A 17,278-nucleotide genomic window follows, 5' to 3' on the forward strand; every position below is an offset into this window, starting at 1 on the left:
AATATAGAAAACCACAGAACACAAGTATACAATATTGCAATGAAGGTGTACTTGTTTCCACAGCAATTCGCACATGAAATAAAAGCAAGGAAGATTTTGGTTGATTTCCACAGCAGACGTGCCTATCATTGGTCGCCAACCTGGGACAGTAATTGCCTTTGTGTGGAACGTGGTTCAAGCGCAAAGTTTATGAAATATTATATGTTTTTATTATATTTATATGTTTTATTTTTATGATATTTTACTATATTAGATAGTTCAATCTATAGCAAAACGCATATAAATTCAAGTTCAAAAATTTCTGCTAAATAAAAAAATTAATAAGTTTTCATCAAAATGTCAAACTTTTTAACCGGCATGTTTAGAAAAATTCAAGTCTGAAGTTTAAAACCTATCGAATTTTTATATAAAAAATGCAAGCTTGAGATGTCTCAAAAATCGCGGATGGATCATTTTTTTCTGGCGGTGTTTTAAATGGTCTTTCAAAAGTAACGCCTAGAAGTAGTAGTGAATAATTCCTATATGGTACCTTTTTTATATCAACTTTAAAATTTGTCAAGTAGATGTACAGTTTTATGCGGTAAAGCAACGCCGTACAATTATTGAAAGTTATTATGAAAATGGTTGACTGTTTTGTGTAAATAATCGTCCGAGTGAGTCGACAGTGAAAAGGTTGGGGGAAAATTTTCAAGAAGGTGGTTCTGAGGGTTAGTTTTGTCGAGCATAGAAAAAGAACTTTCAGACAAAAAATTGGTCGTTCCGTTGAAAATATTGTTGCTGTATCGCAAAGTGTTGCTGAACAACATCGATATCTGGACGTTCAACAATTAGGCATTCATGAATTGACCGTTTGGTGGATTTTACCTGTAGACCTGCTCATGGTGGACATTTAGGTGATGTTATTTTTACAAATAATTGTTAAGAGCTTTATTTTGAAAAACCCTTTAAATAACAAATCCTGAATTTTATTTTCTTTTTATATAAAAGAAATATCCCACACTCCACGAAGATATTTTAAATTAGAACTTCTGTTCGACAAACTTCCTTTGGGTTCAAAGACTTTCCCCTGTTATTTAAATACGAGTTCATTCATGAGCGTATGTACTCGTAAAACGACTATATATAAGTAGAAAAAAAAAATATAAAAATAAATTAACGCTATAATTATATTTTCGCCAAAGAGGTTGAAGATTTAATTTTTATCTACAACAAGTAAATACTTAGACAACACGCTGCCATCCCACCCCATGAGAGATATCAAATATTTATATAAGTGTTTACATACTCCTACGTTTGTATGTATAGACGTATATGACAGAATGATAAGAGTTAATCATTAACATAAATATATGTTAATCTCAACTTACTGCCTTTATATACGAAACATTATTTGTGTTAAAGAATAAAAACGACTTTTAAGTAAATATATGGCCGCATCTCTCGCACGTTTACTGTGAGATCGGCGTTACTCAAAACATTATTTTAGTTAAATAATGCAGAAGCACAGATAAGCGCATTTGTACTGTATTCACAAATAGCAGAAAATAATCTAATATTTAAAATCTTGCGACAAGTTTTTCCAGACATCTCGCACTTTGGAGTTAGCAGATTCTTCGAGTAAGCAAGCTATAGGTATGTAATTATATTTTTTGGTTGGACTTAAATCAGTTTGTGCGTAACCATATTTAACTTGCCGCAAATTAAATTTTTTCAGAAGGCTGCCGATCTTCAAAGTGTTCACACGCAAAAGTCCGAAATAAATTTTTGATCTGAAATTTTTGAAATAAATTGTTAAATATGGATAGTAATTCCAAATATGAAAGTGGCAAAAAAGGTTAGTGAAGTGTCAAATTATAAAATATAATAATATTATATAATATATAAAAACAAAAAAAAAAATAAGGGTATTTTCTACAAAAGTACACAGACAGAATACACGTAATCTGCCTGAATGCAATAAAGGAAACAAAATGTGTTATCATCACAGGATTTACAAATCATATCGCGCATTCGCTGGAAGAGCGCCACATTCTTACAAACCGGTTTCAAAAATTTCTAGTTACTCTTCTTAATAAAGAAAAGACACAGTCTCTTCTTCAGAGGCACTGCTAAAAGGCGCTGCTATAAATTTTGTGCACAACATATGAAATGTGGCATTTCAGTAACAAAGAATTTGCCATAAAACTTAAGAAAATTAAATAACAAGCAACATTTTATTGTCGAACTTCACAAAAATCTAACTCTTACTCTACACAACGATCCCGCACCACGGTTACATTTTCTTTAGTCCCTGTACGCCGCACCGCCTGTCGCTGACTTTTTATAGTTCTTCTGGTTTCGTGGAAGTCTCATGAGTACTGGGTGGAACCAATATTTGTAATCGCTCTGGATGTGGTGCAACTATTCCTCGCATCTTGATTTTTATTAATTTCCACGGCTCTACTGAAAAAGTTAATTTCACATAAAACACAAAACGAAAGGGATATTGACATCAAACTTAGACTGGAACCTTCTTTTAGAGTTCTTTATTTTTGGATATTTGTTATATACGAACGAAGCAGCTAGCCACCTCGCGAGTTATAACTAAGCGATTCCATTTCAAGTAATCTACGTATTTTGAAAATGATCTTCAACTTTTTGTGAAAATTAGTTTATTTGTAGAGGTGCACATAAAAGAAGTAAGCTGGAAAAATTAAAAAAAAAGACATTATTGTAATTTTTATATCGAATCAATATGGAAAATTTTCGTATGCAGTTGTTTCAAGTTAAATATCTTCGGTTCTTTTTAAATTTTTTTTTCGTGGTGAAGGTTATGTAAAGTGGCTGCCTTACAACGCACGTAGGCCAAACAGATGCCCATTTTGATACCACCGGAACTATCCTATCCTTACTCTAGTTGGACCTCTTTAAACCATCCTGTGGACTATATAAATCTAGTTAGTCTAGCTAATTTTATGTATGCAACAACCGCGATGCCGTCCAGAAAAGCAATTTCGAGCACATTCAACCTTCTTTAACCTTGCCATGCACCCACAGAGAAAGTGTTAAACTGTCGCTTCCTCTGCATCCTGACAGCCTCTGCAAAAGTCAAAATATAGTGCTCCAATTCTACTGGTATGCAGATAGGACAGCCGCTAATATTCTTAAGTACAGGGTGGCGCACGAATCGTGCTACAAAAACAAAACGTAATAACTTTTTTTCTAATCAATGTATTTAACTTTTTGTTTTTTTATTGTATAGATAATTCAATTTTATTTTATGTAACTAATTAGTTTTGAAAATAATAGAACGTTAATGACCTCCATGCTCATTCACGCATATGCGACACCTGATGAGAAAATTGTTCATTGCGCACTGAAGGGTTGAAGTCGGGATCGCCTCAATTATTGTTGTGATGGACTGCTTCAATTCAGTCAAATTACTTGGTTTTGCTTTATTCACCTCTTGTTTGAGATAACCCCATAAAAAAAAATCTGGTGCAGTGAGGTCAGGTGACCTTGGGGGCCAGCGGAAAGTGGAATTTCTGGATATCAATTTATTTCTAAATTTTCATTGGAGCTCCTCCATAACCGGTCTGGCTATATGTGCAGTTGCTCCATCTTGCTGGAACCAAATGCTGTTAAAAGGGATACGTCTTCGCCGCAGTTCTGGATAAAAAAACTCCTTCAACATGTTTAAATAACGGTCCCCATTTACAGTCGCTGTTACACCGTTTTCTTCGAAGAAGTATGGCCCGACAATGCACCTTGATGAAACTGCGCACCACACTGTGACTCGTTCTGGGTGCAGTTCCATCTCATGGAGTATTTGCGGATTTGATTGACTCCATATACGGCAATTTTTGCTTGTTTACATTGCCGTTTAGATCAAAATGGGCCTCATCAGACATAAACAAGCAATTTATGAAGTTGTTGTTTTCTTCGGCCATTTCAATAATTTTTTGGCAAAATTCCAGGCGAATAGGCAAATCCAGAGGGTTTAATTTGCTTGTGATTTGAACTTTGTATGGAAACAAGTTTAAGTCATCATGAACTATCCGCTGCAATGACCGTCTGCTAACTCTTGGATTTGCCTGAATTGACGATGCTACAGCCGCGATTGTGGCTTCGACCCGAACATGGGGATCTCGATGGTACGGTCTGCGTGCGATGCTTCCAGATTCAGCAAACATGTTCACCAGCCTCATAATGGTCCATCTGCTCGGGGGAGTGCCGCCAAACTCCCGCCTAAATTCCCCTTGGACGGAAATGATGGACTGCAAAGCATGGTACCGCTGCACTATCCAAATCCTCTTTTCGGTATCCCAAGCCTCCATTTTTTGTAAATCTAAATACTAATCTGCAAAATAAAAAAAAAAAACGACGATTACTCACACAGAAAAAAAGTTATTACGTTTTGTTTTTGTAGCACGATTCGTGCGCCACCCTGTATTTCCTATTAAATTTAAGTAGACTGTTAGTGCGACTCATATTCCATTCAGGTCATGTCTGCCTTCTAAGGCTATAGATATGTAAGGATTGTTGGTCATACTTAAAGTCTGCCTATATAATTGCAGCTTACATGTTGCCAAGGACATAGACATATCAACTTTGTCTTGAGTAATTTGGAGTGTTGTGCCCAGTCTAGCTGGTTCATCCGCCTTACAGTGACCGTCAATGTTACTGGGGTCCAGCACCCAGAGTAGAGTTATAGAGAAAAACTGTTAATTGTTCATAACACTCTACTACTGTTTTCGAAAAGTATTTGGATTTCAAAAACAAAAATGCATTTTCTTGTTCAAAATTTTTGTGAAAACAATTTGTTTTTGACATTTATGAAAAACAACCCCTCCCCATCTCAATGTATATTTTTCTTACTTTTTCCATAGTGGAATTCCATTATCTCTTTAAGTTATATATTAAAATACGTGAAGTGAGCCAGTGAAAAATCAGTCCATTTGTGAAAAAATATCAAGGCGCACCCCACAATTGGAGTAGCAGCTCGGATAAATGTATATCGCACTTTTTTCATATAACGAATGCGTAAAATTTTTTTTTTTAATATGGAAGAAAATACCCACCTCCATCAGCAAAAAAATCAATCAATTATCAACAAAAAAAAAAAAAAACAAATGTCAAAAACTAACACGATTTTTGAGTCACTTCAAACTTGCACTTTATTATATCGAAATTCAATGTGCTATAAAACTGCGTGCACAAAAGATTTTCTAAAAATGTCGATTAAAATTGTTTTTAAAATTCGTATTAAACAAATTTTTCTGGCACACAGCTTCATTTTTTGGCGCGCGACATGTACAGTGCGTCATGGTTTTTCTTGGCCTTACCGTCGCTTTCACACAACGTGTTAATTTTTCGATGGCAATTGTGGCGATGATGGATCGTAATTCAACAAATCCAGACTTTGAGGTAATATCAATGAACTTTTTTCAAAGCTATCTACAAATATTAACGCAAAAAAACACTCACTTTCACAGGAATACAATTGGTCGGAGCAAACAAAATCTTTGCTACTTAGCGGCTTCTTCTGGGGTTATTTCATGACCCAAATACCCGGCGGTCAGTTGGCACATAAATATGGTGGCAAAGTTATGATGCTCGTAAGCATAGGCACTAGCAGCATTTTGGCAATACTCACACCACTCAGCGCACGCATCGGCGATTGGAAGTTACTCTTTGTATTGCGTCTTACACAAGGTCTCATACAGGGTTGTATTTTCCCTTCAACACATACAATACTCTCAAAGTGGGTGCCACCTGAGGAGCGCGGCTCCATTGGCACCTTCTGCTTTACGGGCGTACAATTCGGCAGTGTTGTTATAATGGCCGTGAGCGGCACTATAGCATCGTCTTCATTTGGCTGGCCGGGCATTTTCTACATATCCGGCTTGGCTAGCTTACTATGGACCATTGTATGGTACTTCATAGGTGCTAGCTCACCAAGCGAATTCAAATGGATATCGGAAGATGAAAGATTGTATATTGAATCGTCATTGATGACATCTACAAAGCCAGAGGAGGAGCATGTGCCTACCAAAACACCATGGGTTAAGATACTAACATCGGTACCTTTCTTGGTCATACTGGTGGCTCAGAGCACATTCGCATGGGGCTTCTGGACGCTGCTCATACAAATTCCGTCATATATGAAGAACATACTGGAACAGGATATCAAAACGAATGCATTAATGTCTTCACTGCCATATCTCGTCAATATGTTGTTGACGTTCGCCTTTTGCGGCTTAAATGATTTCCTTATCAAGCGTGATTATATAAGTATACGTACAAGTCGCAAACTATTCAATACAATCGGCTTCTGGGTGCCAGTAGTACCACTAATACTCTTGGGTTATATGCGTAAGGATCAAAGTAATTTGGCGCTTTGTCTGCTCGTCGTCACAATCGGTGTAAATTCATCGGCGTACTTGGGTTTCCTAACTAATCACATTGATTTGTCACCCAACTTTGCTGGCATACTAATGGGTGTGGCTAATTGTATGGCAAATTTAATGGGCGTTTTAGCGCCATTACTTGTGGGCTTCATTGTCACCGACACGGTAAGTAATAATGACTTGATACACTCGTATAGGGAATTGAGTTTGACTAAAACTAAACCAATTTGATGGATTATCGTGTATGATGTACTTATTGAAATGGTCAAGTAGCTTGAGTACAGGCATTTATGCGCCTTTGGGTATAAATATACCACAATTAAGTGGAGCTACATTTAGCTCATGACAAAGATTTCCAAGGAGGTTATGAAATAATTACACTTCGGAATGTGTAAAAATTACTCAAATTCACTTTTCCTTCCACTAAGTACGGATGTATGTATACTGCGCTAAATATTCATAACCAAGGGCTTTTTGACAAGTTTTCAAAATTTAATTGTTTCTTATTTAATTTAAATAATTTTATACAGTTCGTTTTTCCACAAAGGCTACACATTTAAATACAATTTCAAGCTTTGTGCAAATTAAAAAAAAAAAAAACTTCAGCAAATTTTCATCAAAAATGCAAACCTTTTTAAACAGAATTTTTAGATAAACTTCCGGTTATGCAGTTTTATTGCGCATTGAATATCGGTACACAAAACTGCTAGTGTGAAGAGCCTAAAAAATTTTTTTTTTGCTGGCGGTCATATGCATTTTCTCCATATGACGAATGCGCGACTTTTTTTGTGAGGCGGAAAACGCGCACTACCGTCAGAGAAAAAAATTTGAAAAATCAAAATGAATTTTGAGATACTTGCACTTTTAGAATGCAATGGGTTATAAATCTGCACACTCCGGATTTTTTTAAAAATTTTTATGAAAAAGTGTGAAATTTTGATGAAAATTTATTGATTTTCTTTTTCATTTACATTTCAATTTGTAACCTGGATTTTATGATTTTTGTTATACAATGACTTATGTTTTTATACAAAAATATTAAACATTACAAAAACATTACCGAACTGGTCAAAATGTTTATGTGCAATAATTTGTCGCGGACTGTACACCCTGAGACGATGAATTTCTTGCGTAACATTTACATGTGTAAGTAATTAAAAAACAAAACGTTTACTTCTGATTTTAGAAAAATGTGAATCAATGGCGTACAATATTTTACGTAACTGCGGCATTTTACTTTGTTGGCAATCTGCTATTCATTTTATTCGGCCAAACCACAATCCAAAAATGGAACTATCCCAAAGAAGAACAGCAGCAAAGAGATCACATCAAATTCGGGCCAGTTAACGTAGAGAAAGCCGTACATTAAAGTGAAATAAACATTGACGAATGCTCTGCACTGGACCAAATTAATGTAACAATATGAAGTATGAATCCATCCACATCGACAACGTCAGTATTATTTACAGATTTTTTTAGTTATAAAATAGTAACATACATTTCAACATAAGCACATAGGCTAAATAATAGCTAACTATTGAGTTTCTTTTTTAGTGAATAATATTTATAAATAATTAGATACGATGAACTAAGTTAAATGATTATTTATAATTAGTTATCTTCTATAATAAATAAATATTAAAAAACAGAAACCAAATACAATGAAATACTAAGGCAGCTGCCACAACCGGGTATATATATTTATGCGTCGATTCTTCTTCTTGATTGGCGCGATAACCGCTTACGCAATTTTGGCCGAGTTTAACAAAGCGCGCCAGTCATTTCTTTCTCGTGCTAACTGGCGCCAATTGGACACACCAAGTGAAGCCAAGTCTTTCTCCACCTGATCTATCCTACGCAAAGGAGGCCTTCCTCTTCCTCTGCTACCACCAGCTGGTACCGCATCGAATACTTTCAAAGCCGGAGCGTTTGTATCCATAAGCCGCTGGATCTTTATTCGCTACGCTATGTCTATCGTAAAGCTCATACACCTCATCGTTCCATCGCCTGCGATATTCGCCGTTGCCAACGTGCAAAGGTCCAAAAATCTTACGCAGAATCTTTCTCTCGAACACTCCAAGCGTCGCTTCATCGGACGTTGTCATCGCCCACGCTTCTGCGCCATTCGTTAAGACGGGCATGATGACAGCCTTGGAGAGTGTTAGTTTTGTTCGTCGAGAGAGGACTTTACTGCTCAGTTGCCTACTTAGTCCAAAGTAGCACTTGTTGGCAAGAGAGATTCTACGTTGGATTTCAAGGCTGACTTTGTTATTGGTGTTAATGCTTGTTCCTAAATAAACGAAGTCTTTTACAACCTCGAAATTATAGCTGTTAACAGTGACGTGGGTGCCGATACGCGAGTACGCCGACTGTTTGTTTGAAGACAGGATGTACTTCGATTTTCTTCGTAGGTCTTTATCCGGCCACCATTGCAATTTTTTGTAATTAATATACATTTCAAAGTAATGAACAATTGATTCATTAGGTACTTTCATATAACAGTTATAATAAGATGTTCTGACTACTCTCAATGCTCAAAAATTCGAGCTTTACTTCATGGATTATAGCCACTGCCAAAGTGCTCTGGTGACAAGGTGAACGGTGCATAGTCCTGATAAAAACGATTTTTTGAAGTGAAAACTTCTTTAGAATCGTTGGGAGTGATTTGAGAAAAAGTGAAACGAAAAAAGCGACACTCTTGGCTACGAATATTACATATACACGTAGCGACGAACTAAATAACTTTTAGGCCAGCGCCAACAGCATGGCGCGATAGCCGAGCGGCTAGCAATGTGAGCTTCCGAATCACAAGAAAAAAATTTTTTTATACAGTTATTTTATTTTTTTATTTTATGATATGTTTATGAGGAGCTTTTTTTCATGGCAGAAATACACTCGGTGTTTTGCCATTGCCTGCTGAGGGGTGAGCGCTATTAGAAAAATAGTTTTCCTTAATTTTGGTGTTTTCACCGAGATTCGAACTGACGTTCTCTCTGTGAATTCTGAATAGTAGTCACGCACCAACCCATTCGGCTACGGCGTTTGTTTAATTTTACTGATGCAAAAATGAGGAAAAATATATGAATAAAGTTTGCTTACTGTTTACACATTTTCCAAAGGTGACGGAGAACCAAAAAAACAGTCGATTTTCAAACAAATACGAGTGCATATGTGTAATTGTGTTAGAGTTTCGGTCACGCCCCAGCAAAACCTGCGTGCATATGTGTTTGTAACATTCAAAAAAATGTAATTGTGTTAGAGTTTCGGTCACGCAGGGTTTGCTGGGGACGCTCATAATAGCAACCGCGTGTGTATTTTTATATTCGTAAATATTTTCATTTTTAAATATTTACCGCAATTATGCCGAAAAATAATGCAGAAAAGTGTCGTGAATATCGACAGAAAAAAAAAAATCAATAAATAGCATCACGGAATTCATTCACGAAAATTTAATAAAGTATACACCAGAAGTATCGCGGATACTTAGAAAAGATTACAATAAAGTTCCAATGATTTTAAGTGGCGATTTGAACGTAAATTTTGCATTGGACACAGCGGTTCCTTTAATTGACGTTCTCAATACAACATTCAATTTAAAAATGTGTAACAATCGCACTGAATCGACAACACGATCAAAAACAACCATTGACGCGGTATTTCAAAGACATGTTGACAACATCGAAACCAAAGCATTTGTATCATATTTAAGCTATCATAAGCCACTCGTATCATTTGTTGAAATTGAAAACATTGAGGATGAATAATAATCAAATGAAGAAAATAAAATATGAACTTTATAGCAATATTATAATGAACCTATAATTATCTTGCTCCTAATGCTGCTTTCGTCTTATTCTCTCTCAGTTTGTTTTACGGAAGGTTTCACTTCTATCGCGTCTAACCGTTAGACTGGTGTTTTTTTTTTCTTTTGCGAACTGGGTCTTTTTCACGATTTTTTTTCTTTCAGCTAGATTACAATAATATTCAGAATTTATTAATTTACCAGTTTGCAAGTAATACACAAACAAAACTCCTCGCGTATACCAAAAAACGGATGCGAACACCTTCTTGACCGATTTCTGGACACGAACTCGTTTCGGAGCCGAAGAACCAAATTCATAACACGAATTAGCCTCTTGTTTTGATTAAGCATCATGGTAATGGACACAAGTCTTATCCCTTGTGATTAATCGATCCACTTTATTGTTTCGAAATAGCGCTAAATGTTGCTGATAAAGTCACATTCTAATGTGTTTTTGTTCCAATGTTAGCAAATGCGGCACCCATTGTGCACACAGCTCCAGTCAAAATATTGCTTACACTACCCAATGAGATACCTGTGACTTCTTCTAAATCTTTTTCAGTAACTAGACGATTTCCCAAAGCGATATCCTGTATTTTTCTACGATTTACGATTTGCTGTTTTCGGACGTCCTTGAAGTGGATCACCTTCAAGGCTTCTACGACCACACTTAAGTTGAGCCACCCATCTTTTTACTGTATTAATTGATGACGAAAAGTCCTTATACACGTTCAACATTCGTTCATAAATTTCCTTTGCTTTTAAACCTTCCAAAAATAAAAATTCAATCACTACGCGATACTTGATTTTTTCCATTGTAGAAAATACTGTGACACGTCTATTCTACGTTAATTGTCTTGTAAGCAACGAATGAACTGACAGATTGAAATAAATCTTCACATGCGTTCACATTTTGCTGGCAAAAGTTCACGGCTGTCTTCTTTCGTATGCCTTAACAGCAGCAGAGCGTTTTCATTTAACATATGATTTACCGATGAACAGCGCAGTTATGTCAGCAGGTATGTTAGGCTCAATTTTTCATAAACACTTAAAAAATATTTTTAGTAATAATCGACATTAAAAAAAAAAATCTTTACATCCATTCTCGGGCTTTGCGAACAGAAACAAAAACGGCTTTCTATGTATATGCTTATATAAATTAATAAAAATGCTTGAAGTTATATAAATATTAGTATAGACTGACCAACAATTTTGATACTTTGGTCCCGTTTGTTGACTGGGCTTAGGAAAGTTGGGGCCCTCAAGTTCTTCACCTTTAGCGACTAGGTGCAATTTCGATAAGTGTACTCGTATAAACTAATAACAAAATTACTGTATGTATTGGGCTCCAAACCAAACGAAGTTCTCTATGTGGCCATTACCTCTACAAGAAGCTACGGTTTTTGTCCGATATTAGCGTCATCTACATATCGATTTTTTTCGCCCAAATTGAATTATATGGGCACGGACAGCATCTGGTTCCCACTCCGCTAAACTTGTTTCTTTTCTGGGTGCTCTGAATTCTCAGGACTATGTCCACCACATACTATCAAGCTCATCATACTGAAATTCAGCGGGGTCCATTCAGCAAATTCATTGAAAATTGGCCCATGCGTGTTCGTACCACCGTGCAAAGCTGTACATTGAAATGATGTCATTTTGAAAACGAAATAAATTACTAAGCATCGAGACAAGCAAATACTATACTAAGCGAGGCAGCATTGAGGAGCCGGTGGCATATGCGCTAAAACGTAAAGCTTCCGCAAAAAAAAAACAAAATCAATTTAAGCTAGACGCATTTTTATTATAAATAAATATTATAATGTAAATACTCGCAATTACACAATTAGATACTTAATTGAGTATTTGCTCCAATGATTTACAATGTATAAAGTAATTTCCTTTTCATTTTTTTTCATACGTAAATCTGTATCAATTCGCTTAAAACGTGATGCATAAGTAAATATAATGAATTAGCATAAAGTTTTAACTCTTTCAAGCCCAATATTGCACAACTCATGGGTCTAGTAAATCTATGTAAAATACGATGGGAAAAATTTCCCATTCACCCCTAAAATCTCATTTTCTGAACAAAAACCCGTTTCTGGGTTAGTCCATATGAAAAAAAAAACTCATAACTTTCCCCATTTTTGGTACTACCTGAATTAGTTACACATTTCATCCATCAAAATTTTTCCTATATTCATTACAATATATTCGTATATCCTACGTTCATTATGCATTCGATTAGAAGTTTGGTTTTAATTTATGTCGTATCGTGCCGGCTGGAGGCGCAAAGTGCCGATACATATAAGTCCCATTGGGGTCGAATTGCAGTTTCTGACTTTATCTGCGGCCAAGTGAGCAAATTGTCAGATGTCGTGAATTCGGCAATTCTGTTTCAAGGGATGGTCAAAAAGGAGTTTCGGAAGCAAAGTGAAGGAGCATATTTTTAGCAAGTAGACTCTTGGTTTTTGCACCCCAATCGTGCACAGCTTTAAAATTGTATACACTGTTCGTGATTTCCCAAAAGCTCGGCCAATACTCGTATAGTCCTAAGATAATCGAATTCATATGATTCTTCTTGGCCATTTTTTTTTTCAAAACTCTAATTCGTGTCGATCAACGACATAAAACAGAATTGATAGCAAAAACTCGATTTCGGAAAATTTCTTTCATTTTAGATTACCTGTGAGAGGGAGGTGGAACATGTCGAAATAGCGAACTTATGTAAGCCAAAAGTTTAAGTTTGGATCTAAAATGAGATACCGAATCTTCTATGTAGTTATATTCACTCAGTCATACAAATCACAATCAGAAAAGTAGAGATAAGCTAACGCCCACTTGATTTGGTATTATGTATATCAACTGCTGAACTTAAACCAAAACAAACAATAGGAGGTACTGATGTAGAAGCAGACTTTTTCCTAATTTGTTTCTGTCGCCCCACGTAAAGCTTCCTTTCACCATTTGCTTGCAATTTTCTGTGCTAGCTTCCGTGACCCATACAAATTGCGAGATGTTCGGCACCCCCGGCTCCTTCAAAACCATCATAAACTCAATGCCGGTCTTCGAGCAGGTACCATTGACCTGCATAGATTCAAGGATAGCTTGGTTATCAAACTAAGTGAAAATAAAATGTATTCTTGTGAGCGAACTTGTGCGTAAAGGACAACTGTCTTCTAGATGTTAGTCTTGCCTTAAAGGCATTTCAATGGTCAGTGGCATTCTAAATAAATACTAATACGTAGCCTATCGTTAAGCATCGAGTCATTAGTAAAGATGTTCATAGACTTGGGGTCCAGGCTCTTCAAATTTTGCCATATCAATGAACTTTCAGTCGAGCTCAAGACACTTTGCCGAAGTAATGCAATTCGCGATATTTTGCCATGGCTTTACACTTTGAGTAATAGGATGTTTTCGCATTCGCTGAATGTTATTCAAATTAGCGAAATTATAGAATTGGTTTAGATAGCCCGCCAGATGGCAAGGGCATAGGAAGCCCATTATGATAGCTAGAAAAGGTTTCCTAGTCCTAGCCCCATATGCCCTTCAAGCCATTTCGAGAAAACCGAAGCGCATAATTGGCTATCAAATATGTAGAAAGTGTTCTCCTCTTCCTCATCCCCCTGTCGAATATTAGAGTACCAAGAAAATTGGGAATTACGGAAGCAACAGCTCAAGGTTCTATCCTATTCAGTTAGCTTTCGTATTTAATGACTAGGTCACGAAAGGGTTAAATAATCATTTTGTATGTGCGAGCGTGTGTATAAATATTCTCTTATATGTTCGTAAGTAAGTACCATATGTGCATATATTTTTTAATCATATTTATACAAATCTTATCCAGTTCTCTTTACGTACCATAAGTAGGAAAACAGTAATATAATTACATGCTCTTTGGGGCTCTTACGCAGAAATTCAGTACGCGTCGTGTCGTTCAGACGATACTTGGGTAACCGATAGCTGCTTCTTGTACTCCGCCGTTTTAAAAGCTTCTGCTTCCACCTACCAAGTTAGTGAATTAGTGAATCAGTTCAGAAATGGTGTCAAAAATAAACCTTCCAAACTTCTCGGAAACAAAGCGTGAGTTTCTCACGAACTATTCGCATAACTAAATCGAAAAGTGAGAGTTGAGATATTGAAAAAGCTTATGTTTTTCTTTTTTTTTTGTTTTATTTTCAACTTTAGTACCGATTTTTGGACGGCGTCATGTACAGTGTTTGCTGCTATTTTGAGGGCTTTCGACCATAATAGAACTTGGAGCGGATTGCGCTTGATTATACTTAGGATCGTATGATCCATACTCGTGTGTTTCTACAGTTCCAATTATTTATTGTCGAAAACTCGCAATTGTTGTTCGCGTTTAAAGTTTCTTTAATTGAAAGGCAAGCGCGCGAAATTTTAAAAGGATCTCTTATTTAGGTGATTCAAGTACGCTCTATCTCATCTGTCCTTGTTTCTCCCGATGCAAGTGGCACAATCTACCTAAAATTTCAACAAAAAAGGATCATAGTATAACCGGGCGATCATTTTGCCGAAAATCTCTGGAGGTAATTGTCCTCTACCGCTTTTCGATTAGTCATGGACAACTCGCCCCCTCGATGTGTGTTAGAAGCTACCATTTCTTAGAGTTCATTATTTCTGGTAATATTAGATGCAAGGTGTTCACTGTTATCTAATTATTTGAGGAGGGACCGGATAACCAGCGGCGTTCATATGAACTCCCTCTAAAGCTAACGCGTCATGCCAGTATTTGTCAATATTTAGACTAACCCATTAATAAATAATATTTAATTCTGAATTTCAAGCAAAAATGAAACCTTTAATACAACCTTTCGAAGTATTTGTTTCCGAGCGCCACCTAGTGAGATAATGTGTTAAGAACATAATTTCTTTTCTTCGAAAATAATGAAACCCACCGAATATGCCGAAGCCAACCAAAAAGGTGGTGCGAAAATTTGTTAAGAAATGACTTAAAGAAAACACGTGTTTTCTTTTAAATTATAAATATGAAAATATCAGCTGAAAGTAAGTTGTTTGGATACCACTCATGTTTTGTAAAAAAGTTTCAATAGCCCACAGGCATTGCTACGCAAGACATGTTGAGCCAAAATTTTAAAAATTAGTTTCTCGAGGAAAGAAAAAAACATATTTTTTCTACTTATAGTATTTCATAATGGCACTTCCAATGAAACTAAATCCCAAAAACAAAAAATTATTTTAAGAAAACAAATTTATCAAAAATTAAGTTTAACCTTTTTAAAAAAAAATTTAGCAATTTTCCCCCAAAAAAAATTTTTTCAAGGATTAGTAGAATTATTATAAAATTAAAAATTATAATAAGCACGAAATAAGCACAGAGCTCTAGGCTTTGCATTTCAAGTAGTGTAATAACAAAAGTGTTTGTAAATAAAAGAAGTTGTTACTTAAAAACAAATTATGAATTATGGAATTTTTCGATTTTTTGTTTCTTGCATTTAAGCTCCATATTTTGGCACCCGCCATGTGCAATGTTTCTTGGTATTCCTCGGTCTCTCGGCAGCCCTCATGCATCGTGTGAATCTCTCTGTGGCAATTGTGGCAATGATGGATAGGAATTCGACAAATCCGAACTTTGAGGTAAGATTTTACAAAACAAAAAAAAATACAACGACTTATTTTCTTACTTTCTTCATACTTTGTTCTACCTTCTGCAGGAATATCAATGGTCGGAGAAGACGAAGTCGTATCTGCTCAGCAGTTTTTTTTGGGGCTACTTTCTTACGCAGATTCCCGCCAGTCAGCTGGTGCACAAATTTGGTGGCAAAGTTATGCTGCTTGGCAGTGTATCACTTAGCGGCTTACTAGCTTTGCTGACACCGCTTAGCGCTCGTATTGGTGACTGGAAATTACTCTTTGCGCTACGCTTGTCTCAAGGCCTAATACAGAGTGGCATTTTCTCGTCGATACACATGCTTTTGTCGAAATGGGTGCCGCCCGTAGAACGTGGCTCACTTGGCACATTTTGCTATAGTGGCATGTCTTTTGGCAGTATTGTAATGATGATGTTTAGCGGTTGGATTGCTGCATCCTCATTTGGTTGGCCGGGTATATTTTATTTCTCCGGCTTGGTCAGCCTGATATGGGGTATAGTTTGGTACTTTTTAGGCGCCAGCTCACCAATTGACCATAAATGGATATCAGTAAAGGAAAAATTATTGATCGAGTCAGCATTAGTGACAGAACACGAGCATACATCCACAAAGACACCATGGCTAAAGATACTCACTTCAGTGCCTTTCTGGGTACTGCTGGTGGCACAGAGCACAGGCGCTTGGGGCTTTTGGACACTACTAACACAAATTCCGTCATATATGAAGAGCATTTTGGGACAGGACATCAAAAGCAATGCACTAATGTCGGCTACACCCTATCTGGCTTATATGTTTCTAACATTTGTATTTTGTGCATTAGCGGATTTTCTAATTAAACGTGGGTATACGAGTGTAAATGCAAGCCGTAAACTGTTCAACACCATTGGTTTTTGGGTGCCGGTGGTGCCACTCATCTTGCTTGGCTATGTGCGCGCTGATCAGAGCCAGTTAGCCCTGGGTCTACTAGTGATCGCAGTTGGTGTGACTACCGCTGGTTCGCTAGGTTTTCTTACCAATCACATTGATTTATCGCCCAACTATGCTGGCATTCTGATGGGGTTGGCTAATTGTGCTGCGAATATTATGAGCTTGCTTGCGCCATTAACGGTGGGCTTCATCGTCACAGATGTGGTATGAACGAGTATTTATTTAACGAAAACTCATTTAAACTATATAATATTTATTGTAGAAAAATGTGCAACAGTGGCGTGTGGTATTCTTCATTGCGGCTGGCTTATACTTTATTGGTAATCTATTGTTTCTCTTGTTCGGTAAAACTGAAATCCAATCGTGGAACTACCCCAAAAGGCATAAAGGCTCACGTGATCATATAAAATTTGAAACAATTAATATGGATAATATAAAGGAATGATATATGCATACATTTATTATAGGTATATCAGCAATGGGAAAATATAAGTGAAAGAAATTTTTCTACAGGTATAAAGAAA

The 17,278-nt window shown here is 36.5% G+C and overlaps 2 protein-coding genes across 6 annotated transcripts; both read left to right on the forward strand.

Annotated features, from left to right (window-relative positions):
* Positions 1–1,703: 1,703 nt before the first annotated feature.
* LOC128867468 (putative inorganic phosphate cotransporter) lies at positions 1,704–7,976 on the forward strand. Its single transcript, XM_054108679.1, has 4 exons — positions 1,704–1,834; positions 5,270–5,406; positions 5,475–6,554; positions 7,576–7,976. The coding sequence occupies exons 1-4, from the start codon at positions 1,798–1,800 to the stop codon at positions 7,756–7,758; spliced, it is 1,437 nt and encodes a 478-aa protein (XP_053964654.1). The 5' UTR covers positions 1,704–1,797; the 3' UTR covers positions 7,759–7,976.
* Positions 7,977–14,078: 6,102 nt separating this feature from the next.
* Positions 14,079–17,278, forward strand: LOC128867469 (putative inorganic phosphate cotransporter). Of its 5 annotated transcripts, XM_054108682.1 has the most exons (5): positions 14,080–14,277; positions 14,383–14,744; positions 15,677–15,813; positions 15,891–16,958; positions 17,017–17,278. In XM_054108682.1, exons 3-5 carry the CDS (start codon positions 15,742–15,744, stop codon positions 17,197–17,199), a joined length of 1,323 nt encoding a protein of 440 aa, XP_053964657.1. In that variant the 5' UTR covers positions 14,080–14,277; positions 14,383–14,744; positions 15,677–15,741; the 3' UTR covers positions 17,200–17,278. The 5 variants fall into 5 exon arrangements, with proteins under 5 accessions (XP_053964655.1, XP_053964657.1, XP_053964658.1 ...); XM_054108680.1 differs by lacking the exon at positions 14,383–14,744 and having other exon boundaries at positions 14,079–14,277; XM_054108683.1 differs by lacking the exon at positions 14,383–14,744 and having other exon boundaries at positions 14,080–14,206.

Source organism: Anastrepha ludens, chromosome 6 (assembly GCF_028408465.1).
Source record: "Anastrepha ludens isolate Willacy chromosome 6, idAnaLude1.1, whole genome shotgun sequence".
Classification (NCBI taxonomy): Eukaryota; Metazoa; Arthropoda; class Insecta; order Diptera; family Tephritidae; genus Anastrepha; species Anastrepha ludens.

Bases quoted from the DNA above. Each gene is read 5' to 3' on its own strand.
- LOC128867468 (XM_054108679.1), top strand. From the start codon at position 1,798: ATGGATAGTAATTCCAAATATGAAAGTGGCAAAAAAG. The intron at 5,407-5,474 runs GTAATATCAATG...TCACTTTCACAG, and splicing joins CAACAAATCCAGACTTTGAG to GAATACAATTGGTCGGAGCA. The intron at 6,555-7,575 runs GTAAGTAATAAT...TTCTGATTTTAG, and splicing joins GCTTCATTGTCACCGACACG to AAAAATGTGAATCAATGGCG.
- LOC128867469 (XM_054108680.1), top strand. From the start codon at position 14,235: ATGGTGTCAAAAATAAACCTTCCAAACTTCTCGGAAACAAAGC. The intron at 15,814-15,890 runs GTAAGATTTTAC...TACCTTCTGCAG, and splicing joins CGACAAATCCGAACTTTGAG to GAATATCAATGGTCGGAGAA. The intron at 16,959-17,016 runs GTATGAACGAGT...TATTTATTGTAG, and splicing joins GCTTCATCGTCACAGATGTG to AAAAATGTGCAACAGTGGCG.